The sequence below is a fragment of the Colobus angolensis genome, unplaced genomic scaffold (genome assembly GCF_000951035.1).
Source record: "Colobus angolensis palliatus isolate OR3802 unplaced genomic scaffold, Cang.pa_1.0 Scaffold9, whole genome shotgun sequence".
In the NCBI taxonomy this organism is placed as follows: domain Eukaryota; kingdom Metazoa; phylum Chordata; class Mammalia; order Primates; family Cercopithecidae; genus Colobus; species Colobus angolensis.
In genome coordinates this window covers 4,469,157-4,481,587 of record NW_012122931.1, presented here as the reverse complement: position 1 = coordinate 4,481,587, position 12,431 = coordinate 4,469,157, and the positions used below count along the sequence as shown (strand labels likewise).

The 12,431-nt window shown below is 56.7% G+C and overlaps 1 protein-coding gene across 1 annotated transcript in view; it reads left to right on the top strand.

Moving 5' to 3' along the window:
- The window catches only part of HMCN2 (hemicentin 2), a 178,088-nt gene that overhangs the window by 92,076 nt on the left and 73,581 nt on the right, over positions 1 to 12,431 (top strand). The window contains exons 28-38 of the mRNA XM_011931437.1: positions 727 to 850; positions 2,207 to 2,485; positions 4,031 to 4,312; positions 5,025 to 5,133; positions 5,366 to 5,535; positions 7,040 to 7,194; positions 7,598 to 7,694; positions 8,250 to 8,345; positions 9,314 to 9,490; positions 10,878 to 11,035; positions 11,720 to 11,843. Of these exons, the coding sequence (XP_011786827.1) occupies positions 727 to 850; positions 2,207 to 2,485; positions 4,031 to 4,312; positions 5,025 to 5,133; positions 5,366 to 5,535; positions 7,040 to 7,194; positions 7,598 to 7,694; positions 8,250 to 8,345; positions 9,314 to 9,490; positions 10,878 to 11,035; positions 11,720 to 11,843 (1,771 nt within the window). The remainder of the gene's footprint in view (positions 1 to 726; positions 851 to 2,206; positions 2,486 to 4,030; positions 4,313 to 5,024; positions 5,134 to 5,365; positions 5,536 to 7,039; positions 7,195 to 7,597; positions 7,695 to 8,249; positions 8,346 to 9,313; positions 9,491 to 10,877; positions 11,036 to 11,719; positions 11,844 to 12,431) is intronic.

The window sequence follows — 12,431 nt, the reverse complement described above, 5'->3', positions numbered from 1 at the left end:
TCTACTAAAAATACAAAAAAATTATCCGGGCGTGGTGGCGGGCTCCTGTAGTCCCAGCTACTTGGGAGGCTGAGGCGGAGAATTGCTTGAACCCAGGAGGCAGAGGGTGCAGTGAGCCATCGCGCCACTGCACTCCAGCCTGGACAACAGAGCAAGGCTCAGTCTCAAGAAAAAAAAAAAAAAAAAGTTGTGCAGTGTAGTGGCATTTAGTACATTTGCAGCATTGGGCAACTTTCACTTCTATTTAGTTCCTAACATTCCATCACCCCAAAAGGACTCCCCGGATCCATCAGCAGCCAGTCACTGTCCCCCTCTCCCCAGGGAAGGAAACCACAGCCTGCTTTCCTTCCCTATGGACTTGCCTGTTCTGGGCACTTCACATCACTGGCATCATACATAGAGTGTGTGGCCTTTTGTGTCTGGCTTCTTCCACTTGGCATGTTTTCCAGGTTCATCCGTATTGTGGAGAGTATCAGAATTGCCTTCATTTCTATGGCTGAATAATGCTCTGTGGCATGGACGGACCACACATTGTTGATCCGTTCCTCCCTTACTGGGCCTTTGCGTTGCTCCCACCTCTTGGTGCTAATGAATTGCCCAGTCTCGCTTTTCACAAGCCACACACTCCCTGTGTGCAGCCTGCCTCCGTCAGCGCCTCGGCCTTACTGGCACTTTTCCCTTGCCCGTCTCTCCAGGCCTGTCCTTCCGGGAGGCCCTCACCTGCAGGTCCAGGAGGATGGCCAGGTTCTCAGGATCACCAGCAGTCACGTGGGGGATGAGGGACGATACCAGTGTGTGGCCTTCAGCCCAGCTGGTCAGCAGGCCAGGGACTTCCAGCTCCGAGTTCATGGTGAGCCCCAACACCTTCCGGGACCCCGCCACAGGCTACACGGAAAGCTTCCTGCCCAGTTGCCTGCTGCCTTGGAGGGAGGGTGAGGGCTGAAATGGGGGATCTGGTAAGTGATCCCTGAGTCCAAGAAAGCCGGGGTCGGGGTGAGGGTCGGGGTCAGGGGATAGGGTATCTGGCCCAGCATTATCCAAACCCGTAGTTTCCATCCCAGCTCTAAAAATGTACTACTGTTTGTTTGTTTGTTTGTTTGAGATGGATTCTTTCTCTGTTGCCCACGCTGGAGTGCAGTGGCACCATCTCGGCTCACTGCAAGCTCCACCTCCCAGGTTCAAACAATTCTCCTGCCTCAGCCTCCCGAGTAGCTGGGATTACAGGCACCTGCCACCACACCCAGCTCATTTTTGTGTTTTTAGCACAGATGGGGTTTCACCATGTTGGCCAGGCTGGTCTCAAACTTCTGACCTCAAGTGATCCTCCCGCCTTGGCCTCCCAAAGTGTTGGGATTACAGGCGTGAGCCACTGTACCTGGCCCAAATTTACTACTTCTGAACCTCTTGGAATGATTATTTCTTTTACTTTTCTTTAAATGAGTCACACTTCCTTATGCTGAAACACATGTATTTAAATATAACTTACTCTTATAAAGGATATTTAATATCGAAACGGTAAGCAGAAAACCAGTGCAGCTTGGCTAAGGAAGCTGAAAAAACAAACACACCCCATAAAGCAGTGTTGTAAATCCTCGAGGCGTGGACTCCGCAGAGGGCACCCAGCCTGCATCTGCACTCTCTGTGCTAAAAAGCAGAGACTAGACAGTGCTAGGAAGTTCAGGGACATGCATAGTAGCACCAAATGCAGCCTTTCCTTGCTGTAACCAGGACAGAAGAAGATGTGGGAGGGGTGTAGCCGTTTCCTTCTGAGATGCGGTTATTTCATGCTGTGCCCATGCGCCCCCCCCCCAGAATCGTCCTGGGGAGCGTCGGTGGTGGGTGACCAGCCCTGTGCGAAGTCCCCATCTAGTCCAGCCCCTCATTTCACAGATGGGGAGACTGAGACCCAGAGAGGGGAAGTGGCTTATCCCTGGTATTCCAGTGAGTTAGAGGCAGAGCAGGGCCTGGAATCCACGCCTGTGGCCCCGCCCCCACCTCCTGCACCTCCCACACCAGCATGTCCCCGTGCTGGCCTCTCCCATCTGTCCCCAGACCCTGCCCTCCTTGTCCCCCATGCCTTCTCTGCCCCTGCAGTGGAAGCCTGTAGTGTGTCTTGTGGGCCAAAGGCATGAGTCTGCTGGCCTGGGGGAGATGCCAGTGGTCTCAGGGGCTGCCTGTGACCAGCCCCTACCACTTTCCTTCTCAGCACCCCCCACTATCTGGGGCTCCAATGAGACAGGTGAGGTGGCTGTCATGGAGGGCCACCTGGTGCAGCTTCTGTGCGAGGCCCGAGGAGTGCCCACCCCAAACATCACCTGGTTGAAGGACGGGGCCCTGCTCCCCCCCAGCACCGAGGTGGTCTACACGAGGGGCGGTCGGCAGTTGCAGCTGGGGAGGGCCCAGAGCTCAGATGCCGGCGTCTACACCTGCAAGGCCAGCAATGCTGTGGGGGCCGCAGAGAAGGCCACCAGGCTGGACGTTTATGGTGAGCAGCCAGGGGCCACGGCAGCTGGCTTGGGCAGTGGGAGGGACTCAGTCATGGTAGCCCCTGCCTGTCTCCAAAGGAAGGCGAGGTGGCCACTTGGAGTGGTCAGAGGCAAAAGGATAATGGGACCAAATCATTATCTAGGGAGAAGGGCCCTCCCAGCTCATGCAACTTCCCTCATACACGTAAGGAAACTGAGGCCAGGAGTGGAAAGGCCTGTCTGGGAGGCTATGGCGGAGCTAAGTGTAGAATCCAGGTCTCCCCTCATGGTGTGAGCGTTTCCACTAAACCATGCCCAGACCCCTGTGACCACCACAATAATTAACTGCCCTTCGTTAGTCACTTCTGTAAGCTAGACCAGAGGGGCACTTTGCAGCATCAGCTCATTTGATCAGCTGGCAAAGGGACTTGAGCTCTCGTGTCCCCAGTTACAGATGGTCACGGTGAAGCCCTGGAGCAGAGAGGTTTCTCCAGGTTCACACCACTAGGAGGTGGTGGGACCCGGTCCATACGTGGGCAGATTTGACTCCAGACCTCACGCTGGGAACCTCAGCATCCGCTCAGCCCTGAGGGGCTTGGCTCTGGGGACCTTCGAAGGAGAACTCAGAGGAAAGGGTGTCGGTGGCTCTGGATGGGTCTGAGCAGGCCCCGGTGAAGTGTGAGAGGGCGACGTGCAAGCTGATAGGGGTCAGCCCGGCCCCCCGTGGGGAGTCAGTTCGGGAGCTCTGGCTTCCAAAGATGCAAAGGGCTTGGGCGTCGGAGCCTCAGGGACCCCAGAGGGCAGTTGAGCTGCATGGGCTCCGTGGCAGCCTCTGAAGATGGCTCCGCTGCTAGTTCAGGGACTCTTATTTTGGGACCCGAGGTCCCCCAGGAGATGAAATAGAAAATGTGTATGTCTATGCTTTTATTAAATTTTCAAAGGGTCTTACGCCCAAATAAGGTTAAGAAGCATTTTCCAGGCCACGGTTGCCCCTTGTCCCCTGGTAATGGCTTCATCAGCTCAGCAACTTTAGAGGGTCCTTGAGGGTAAGAGAGAAATTTCCCCTCTGGCGTGGCCACCATGGGCTCCAAGCATAGTTAACGTCTGGTCCCCTTGGCCATCGCTGGCTAAGTTAGGAGTCCCCCAAGCCAAGCTATCTGGGCTCAGGTCTGCCCCAGTCTTCTGCCTCCTGAGACCAGGGAGGGAGGGGACTTCCAGGAGCAGAGCTCTGTCCCAGCCCTGGGGGTCTCATCTGAGTCCAGCAGGTACTGGACCTGCCGTGTGTAGACATTGGGGATGTAAGTAGGCCAGCCCTGGTCCCACTCATGCTGGGCTTGTCAGGGTAGCAGCAGGGATGGAGAGGCAACAGTCAGCACCCAGAGGCTGAGGAGGGTGAGAACGCTGCCCCGGGGTCTGAGCAGGGGGTTCAGCCAGTGGAGGTGAGGAAAGGAAGTGTTTAACATGGAGTGGGGTCGGCGAGGGGCTTCAGCGGGCCTGTTGGGCTGAGATGAGAACAGGCTGGTGTCCGGCTGCGGTCCCCAAGCCACCTCCTGCCTCTTTTCCAGTCCCACCCACCATCGAGGGCGCCGGCGGAAGACCATACGTGGTGAAGGCTGTGGCTGGAAGGCCCGTGGCACTGGAGTGCGTGGCCAGAGGCCACCCGCCCCCGACCCTCACCTGGCACCACGAGGGGCTGCCCGTGGCAGAGAGCAACGAGTCTCAGCTGGAGACGGGAGGCAGCGTGCTGAGGCTGGAGAGCCCTGGGGAGGCATCCACAGGCCTGTACAGCTGTGTGGCCAGCAGCCCTGCCGGGGAAGCCGTGCTGCAGTACTCCGTGGAGGTGCAGGGTGAGCCCGGCCCACTCCACTCAGAGCTGCCTGGGCTGTGGACCTCTGCCCAGGCCTGCTGCGTGCTTGTCCTGAGAGAGCTCCTGGAGTGGAGGGAGGGTGGAGAGAAGTAACCAGTGTCCCCACATCGCACGACACAGATGAGGACACTGAGGCCTGGGCTGAGGGGCTAGGAGTGGGCTAGCAGGGCTAGGAGTGGGCAGGGTGGAGCCCCAGGATCAAGGGTCCCTGACCGTGCCCAGGACCCTGGGCCAGGTCACCCAGGACGGAGAACCTCGTTCTGCCTTCTGCCAATGGAGGGGCCCTTCGCGGAGACTTTCCTAAGGCTGGCTTGTGGGTGTGGTCCCAGCAAGGTGGGTAGGGCCTTCGCCTGCTCTTCCGTCCATTGCTGAAGCATCTCAGGTACTAGTGCTACGCTGGCCCCGTGTAGCACTGGAAATGACGCTGGGAACAAGGCCACCCGGACTCCTGAGCCCTCAGTCTGCCAGGGAGGCAGATGTTAAATAATCAGGCACAAGCCTTTCGGGAGCCCGGGATGTCCCCTCACCCTCCTTGGGTGGCCCTGGAAAGCCTCCTGGGGAAGGGGCCACTGATAGGGAGACTTGAGGGTGAGGTGAGGCTGGGCCTCGCTCTGAAGGCGCTGAGGACTTGCGAGGGTTTGCGGCCAGTGGCTGCTCAGCTACAAACACCCAGGAGTGTGTCCTGCCTGCAGTGCCCCCACAGCTCCTGGTGGCTGAAGGCTTGGGACAGGTGACCACCATCGTGGGACAGCCCCTGGAACTTCCCTGCCAGGCCTCAGGCTCCCCGGTACCCACTATCCAGTGAGTCTGAGGTGGTGGAGGCCAGGGCTGGGGGTGGGCAGAGAGCGTGTGCTTTGCAGGTTGTGGGGAAAGTGGACAGGAAAGAGGCTTCCTGTTCCCAGGACTGGGAAAGAGGCCTGGAGTTATGGCTGGTGAGAGCAGGTGGGAGGAGCTTCTAGGCTTCCCACTTGTCCTGCCTGGCCTGGCCTTCCCTGGCCTCAGGTTGACCCGCCCTCCTCCCTACTCACCTTAGGTGGCTGCAGAATGGTCGGCCAGCTGAGGAGCTGGCCGGGGTGCAGGTGGCCTCACAGGGGACCACACTGCACATTGACCATGTGGAGCTGGACCACTCAGGCCTCTTCGCCTGCCAGGCCACCAATGAGGCGGGCACTGCCGGGGCCGAGGTGGAGGTGTCTGTGCATGGTGAGTGGGCACCTGGGGTTCTGGGGCTGTGGGCAGCCTGAGATGCCAGGGGTGGGTGGAGCCAGAGGACTGTGGCAGGCCTGGAAGGACATGGGGCTGGTCTTCTCTGGATGGCATTTCTGGGCTGGACTTCCCAGTTCCCTACAGAGACGCAGGTGTGAGAGGCTGGCTGGGCCACTTACCACACTTATCCTCTGTCCTGTCCAGCCCCTAGGCCTCACTCCTCTCCCCCAGCTTCCTCTTTCTCCATCTGCTCTCTTCATGCTAACCACGCTGAACTTCACTTAGTTCTTTTAATACATCAACCCTCTTTCTCTCATCTTCAAGTCTATGTATGCTGTTCCTTCTGCCTGGAACATTCTCCCTCCTCTTTGCTTGCCTAGCTCCTCATCTTTCAGGCATATCCTGAAATACTCTTCCTCCAGGAAGACTTCCTTGATTCTACCATGTTTCTCATCTGCACTACCCAACCTGTCAATGCCTTAGCCCTCCACCCACTACATTGGGATTACTTATTTGGTTGTCCATCTCCACTGTCCATCTCTGTGAGCTTTGAGAGGGCAGCATGGTAGCTGCCTTTCCCTGCTGTGTCCAGGGGCCGAGTATAGTTCTGGCCACAGAGTAGATGCTCAGCACACATGAGGATGCATGGATAGATCAGTGGGTGGATGGGTGGACGGGTGGGTGGATGGGTGGATGTGTGGGTGGGTGGGTGGATGAATGGGTGGACAGATAGAAGGATGGATGGATGGATGGATGGATGGATGGAAAGGTGGATGGATGGGTAGATAGATGGAAGCATGGGTGGATAGAAGGGTGGATGGATGGGTAAATGGATAGATGGATGGGTGGATGGATGGATGGATGGATGGATGGATGGATGGATGGATGGATGGAAGGGTGGGTAGATGGATGAATGGGCGGGTAGATGGATGGATGGATGGGTGGATGGATGAGTGGATAGGTGAGTGGGTGGATGGAAGACTGGGTAGATGGATGAATGGGTGGGTGGATGGGTGGATGGGTGGAGGGATGGATGGATGGATGGAAGGGTGAGTGGATGGATGAGTGGATTGATGGGTGGGTGGATGGATGGAAGGGTGAGTGGATGAATGAGTGGATTGATGGATGGGTAGGTGGATGGATGGAAGGGTGAGTGGGTGAATGGCTGGCTGGCTGGATTGGTAGATGATGGATGGGTGGGTGGATGGATGGATGGATGGACAGACAGATAGGTAGATGAATAAATGCATGAATAGATGCATGGGTGCATAGATGGATGGGAGAATTTTTAAAGGGAGTAACTATTCTGCTGGCTCCCAGTCTAGAGCTCTTTCCCCTAAGCCATGTGTCTGGGGGATATGGTGGGCAGAAGCTAGATGCCAGCCTTTGGCCAGCCCTTCAAGGCCACCTTCTCACCCCTAGGCATTGAGGGGGTTGCTGGGTGCTCACTGTACCCCTCCTGATTCTGACCCAGGCTCTTCCTGACTCTTTCCCTTACCAGAGTTCCCATCTGTCAGTATCATTGGGGGTGAGAACATCACAGCATCTTTCCTGCAGTCTGTGACCCTCCAATGCGTAGGGGATGGGGTGCCTACCCCAAGCCTCCGTTGGTGGAAGGATGGTGTAGCCCTGGCAGCCTTTGGGGGGAACCTACAGGTACGTGCAGGGGTCCCAGGGCTGGCGAGCCAGCTGGGCACAGATGGAGGGGCTGCTCTGGGGGCTTCCTGGAGACTCTGAGGAAAGCCCAGAAGCCTGGGGATAGGAAGGGCCCAGGGCCCTCTCTGTCTGAAAGGGTGAGCCTCAGCCTCTGCCCGGTCCTAGGAGCTTCAGTTGTCAGAGGGAGAAAATGTCCGCCGGGGGGGACAGGGAACGGTATGCCTGGAGATCGGACGAATCCCTGGAATCTTGAGTGCTTGGCTCAAAACCCAACCCCCAGAGCCAAAAGTGTCCCCATGCCTCACTGCTCCTGACTCCGGGCTCGGCAGCAACCTGGCCACTCGCCATGTCCTGTCATCACTCTGACAGCCCTGTGGCACACTCTCTGCCCCCTCCCCTCCAGATTGAGAAGGTGGACCTGAGGGACGAGGGCATCTACACTTGTGCTGCTACCAACCTGGCTGGGGAGAGCAAGAGGGAAGTGGCCCTGAAGGTTTTGGGTGAGGACGTGGGTGGCCAGCAGGGCCCAGGCCAAGGATGTTGGGTGATCCCTTGGGGACCCTTGGGGCTGGGATGTGTGGCTAGGGACGGGGCAGGAGGTTTTTCAGTCATAGTTGTGCACTTAACTTCAGAGGAAGTAGAAAGTCCTAAAATGAAAGCATTAGCAATAGCTCTGTAGTCCCTTTTGGCTGTTTTTGGTGGGATTTTTAGTAGCAGACCTTGCCCACGTTCATATTTACCTTTGCTTATTTTGGGAGTTTATTTGCAGGGAAATCCCTGTCCTTGTCCCTTTCCCTGGCTGTGCTGGCTGTCGGCTGTCCTGGGGTGGGGGCTGGGTGCTGTATGATTGCCATAAGGATGGCAGCCTGTTGCTCTTTAGTCTTGGGCTTGGTTCCAGAAGTGGGGTTGCTTAGTCTGAGGATGTGAGTTGTTTTAGAGCCCTGTTGTCTAGCATTTTCTATGGGGAGCAGGGAGCAGCACTGCTGGGATGGCTGGGATTAGAGCTGCCCAGAGCTTACACCTACCAAGCTGGGTCTCTCCTTGTCTGCCCCTAGTGCCCCCCAACATCGAGCCAGGCCCAGTCAACAAGGCAGTGCTGGAAAATGCCTCAGTGACCTTGGAGTGTCTGGCTTCGGGCGTGCCCCCTCCTGGTAAGACCCCTCGTCTTGGCCGAAAGCTACTTCCAGCCCAATTCACTGTCTAATGAGGCTGGCGAGTGACCCAGGGACCCTCTGACTGGACGTAATGGGAAGAAATCAGCAGTTCTTTCCCCCCATTTCTCTCATTTTCCTCTCTTCCTCTTCAACAACGTCCTTCGGGCCAAGGCACTGCTAGGGTCCAGAGCCCGGGGTCTGAAACAGGCCTGCAGGGCATCTACTCACAGTCAACTTCACAGGGCTGTCCGGGGCTGGGGGCGAGGATCAGGACCACAGAGTTATCATCCGATCTGTAGGGTCCTCCCCTATAGACCAGCAGTTGAGGAAAGGGCCGGGCGCTGGGGTCTGGGTGTGGGTGTTTGCACAGGGGACTGGGTGAGGCTTACAGTGACCCAGGAGGAGGGCCCCTCTCCGGTTCCCATCTGAACTAGGCCCACCCTGCTTTGCTTGTGGCCTATGAGCCCTGGGGATATTTGTCCCCTCTCGTGGGGACGCCTGGTGAGTTCCAGCGGGGCACAGCCTGGCAGAATGAAAGGAAGCTGCAGATACACGTGTTCCAGCCTGGCTTTGAGGCTGCTGCTTTGGGCTGGTCCACGTTCTCTAATGCTCCCTAGGTGAGGGGGTCTCCTGGTAGGGGGAGAACAGGGCTGAGTTTGACTCTCTCTGCTCCTGGCTGTCTCAGCCTCTGCCCACGGGGCTGCTTCTTGACCCTTGGTCCTGTCTTGGGCAACATTGCCCGGTTCCACCCTGACTCCCTTTTGTGAATGAAGAACTCTGACCTCCAATGCCTGAACAAACAGTGTGGCCACCCTGGAAGGTTCTCTTGGATGCCCACCACACCAGCAGAGTCTGATGGGCTGGCAGCACCCTTGCACCTCTCTTCCACTCCCCCTTGCATCTCTCTTCCACTCCCCCTTGCATCTCTCTTCCATTCCCCCTTGCATCTCTCTTCCTTTGCCCAGATGTCTCCTGGTTCAAGGGCCACCAACCTGTCTCTTCTTGGATGGGAGTGACAGTATCAGCGGATGGGAGAGTTCTCCGCATTGAGCAAGCCCAGCTTTCTCATGCTGGGAGCTACCGCTGTGTGGCATCCAATGTGGCAGGTAGCACAGAGCTGCAGTTTGGCCTACGGGTCAATGGTGAGCATCCCTGGGCTTCTAAGGGCCCTTGTCCAAAAAGTTGGCTTGTCATCCATTTGTCTGTTAGTCTGTCCATCCACCTGTCCACTCATCCATCCATCTACCACCCCATCCATCCATTTCCCCATCCATCCGTCATCCATCCATCCATCCACCCATCCACCCATCCACTCATCCACCTATCCACCCATCCCTCCATCAACTCATCCATCCGTCTATCCATCCATCCACCTATCCATCCACCCATCCATCCATCCACCCATCCATCCATCCATCCACCCATCCATCCATCCATCCACCCATCCATCCATCCATCCACCCACCCAACCATCCTTTCATTCATTTATCTAGCCACCTGTCTGCTCACCCATCCACCTGTCCATTTGTCTACCTGTCCACCCACCCATCCATCCACCCATCTATCCATCCATCCATCTACCTACCCATCCATCCATTCACCATCCATTCACCCATTCAACTACCCATTCTTTCATTGATCCATTTTCTATCCAACCACATTTATTGAGTCCATGCTCTGGGGCAGACACTGGACCTACAGCCCTAAATAAGACAGACCTGGGAGCTTTCAGTCAGTGGAGGACACAGCAATTAGATCATTTCGCAGAGTACTGCTTGATGTCAATTGTGATAGCAGCTGGTAAACATGAGGTGCAACTGAGCACCTATAACAGGGCACTGACCTGGCCTGTGGAGTCCAGGAGGCATCTTTGACACTTGGATACCTACACTGAGGTCTCTGCCAAGGCCTGAGGTTGCAAAGACCTGGGGAATTTGAGAAACTGAAAGGAGGCCACGGGGCCAGGATGGTGCTGGTGGCCATATGGAGGCTGGACCTCTTGGGCCTCATGGGCCATGGGAGAGGTTGGGTAAGCTAAGAACAGTGGGTAGCTGGGCAGGGGCCTGGGACCCTGGGCATCATGACTGATGCCTCCCAGATACAATGGAATCATCTGGCTATTTTCTGCCGAAAGGGGACTGCCTGTAATATAGTATTTAATCTCACACCCCTGAGTTAGGAAGTAGCACTGTCCAGGGTCCCTTGGTCCCCTCCCTGTCCCCATAAAAAATGACCTTCTGCTGACCACAGGCCTGCATGCGAGTGCTGCTTCCTGGCTGGTCAGCCTTGGGGCAGGTGACTTCCTGTCTGTGAGCCTCAGTTTCCCATCTATAGAAGCCTCGTGGTGGTGGTGAAAAGATAGAATGAGTAGCCTCAGGGGCAGTGGAGTGGCTCAGAGCCTGTGTCTGGATGGCTGTCCTTGTGCTTTTGCTGTGACTGTGTGCTCCTGCAGGGGTGCCCAGCCAGGGGCCCTGCCTGCTTTGCCCCAGTGGGGCTCAGCCTGTGCCCCTTGTCACCCCTGCCCTGCAGTGCCCCCTCGAATCACGCTGCCACCCAGCCTGCCAGGCCCTGTGTTGGTCAACACCCCTGTCCGGCTGACCTGCAATGCCACCGGTGCCCCCGGCCCCATACTGATGTGGCTGAAGGATGGAAACCCTGTGTCCCCTGCAGGGACCCCTGGCTTGCAGGTCAGTAGGGCTGGGTGACCCCGGCTCACCTCCCTGCACCTCCCGTGGATGCTGGGAATAGAGATCAGGCCCTGGGAGCTTAGGGTGAAGGAGAAGCAGCGATAGCCCAGGGCCGAGGGCTGGAGGGAGGTAGGGCCGAACAGAGAGGCTGGAGCCACACTGCCCAATGGTAATGATGCATTCCATGAATGTGAACCATGTATGTCACTGTAAATGTTCTTGTAGCCACAGTGAACTGAGTAAAAAGAAACGGGTGAGATCAATGTTAATAATACACGTTAGCTAATCCACTATATCCAAAATAGCTTCCTTTCATCATGAGATCAGTAAAAAATAGTTATTGAGATATTTTATATTCTTCTTTTCATGTTAACTCTTTGTCGTCTGTGGCGTATTTTGTACCTGGGGCCCGTCTCAATTCGGCCTGGCCGAAGGGCTCACTGGCCATGTGTGACGAGTGGACAGAGGGGCTCTAGAGGACTCTTCCTGAGGTCCAGTGTCATTGCCTGCCAGCTGGCAGAGGTCTAGAGGCCCAGATGCAACCCTCAGTTTCCCTGCATCATGAGGGGCTCTGAGGGTCTGGAGCAGTCTGTCCAGGCGTGCCTGGCACGCCTGGGGTTCTGCCCCTTGGGGTATGCAACAGCAGGACAATTGACTAATTTGGGCTTCCCCCTGGGGTCACAGGTCTTCCCTGGGGGCCGGGTCCTCACCTTGACCAGCGCCCGGGCCTCCGACTCTGGGAGGTACTCCTGCGTGGCTGTGAGCGCGGTGGGCGAGGACCGCCGGGATGTCGTCCTGCAAGTCCACAGTGAGTCTCAGACTGGGAAAGGCACGTGGTTCAGAGCAGCAACTCCAAGGAGATGGGGTAGGGGGCATTCCCAGTCACTTCCAAAGGGAGAGAGTGCCCACCTGAGAACAGCTGCCTTCCAGTACGGATCAGTGAGCTCCAGACCTGCCCTGGAGTGTGAGCTCCCGCAACGGGTGGGAGGGTGGGCAGGTGGCCCCGCATAGCCAGGAGTTCTGCCCTGTGCTCAGGGAGAGGCGGAAGCGGTGTGAAGTAGCAGGAGCAGCGTGGAGTGATGGTTAGGAAAGCTGGCTCTTGAGTGTCACCGACATGGGGTTCAAACCCTGCCTCTGTGACTTTGAGCTGGTCACTTTGCTTCTCTGAGCCACCATTTCTTCATCTGCAAAATGGGAAGAATAGCACTCACCTCAAAGGTCACCATGGGGACTCACTAAGCCCCTGTGCTCACGAAGCTACTGTAACCACAGTAGCTTATTTTTAAATGTCCTCCTCTGGGTTTTTCTGGGGCTCTGTGGAGGTATAAGAAGGAACGCTGGGAGCTGGGTGCGGTGGCTCATACCTGTAATCCCAGCACTTTGGGAAGTTGAGGTG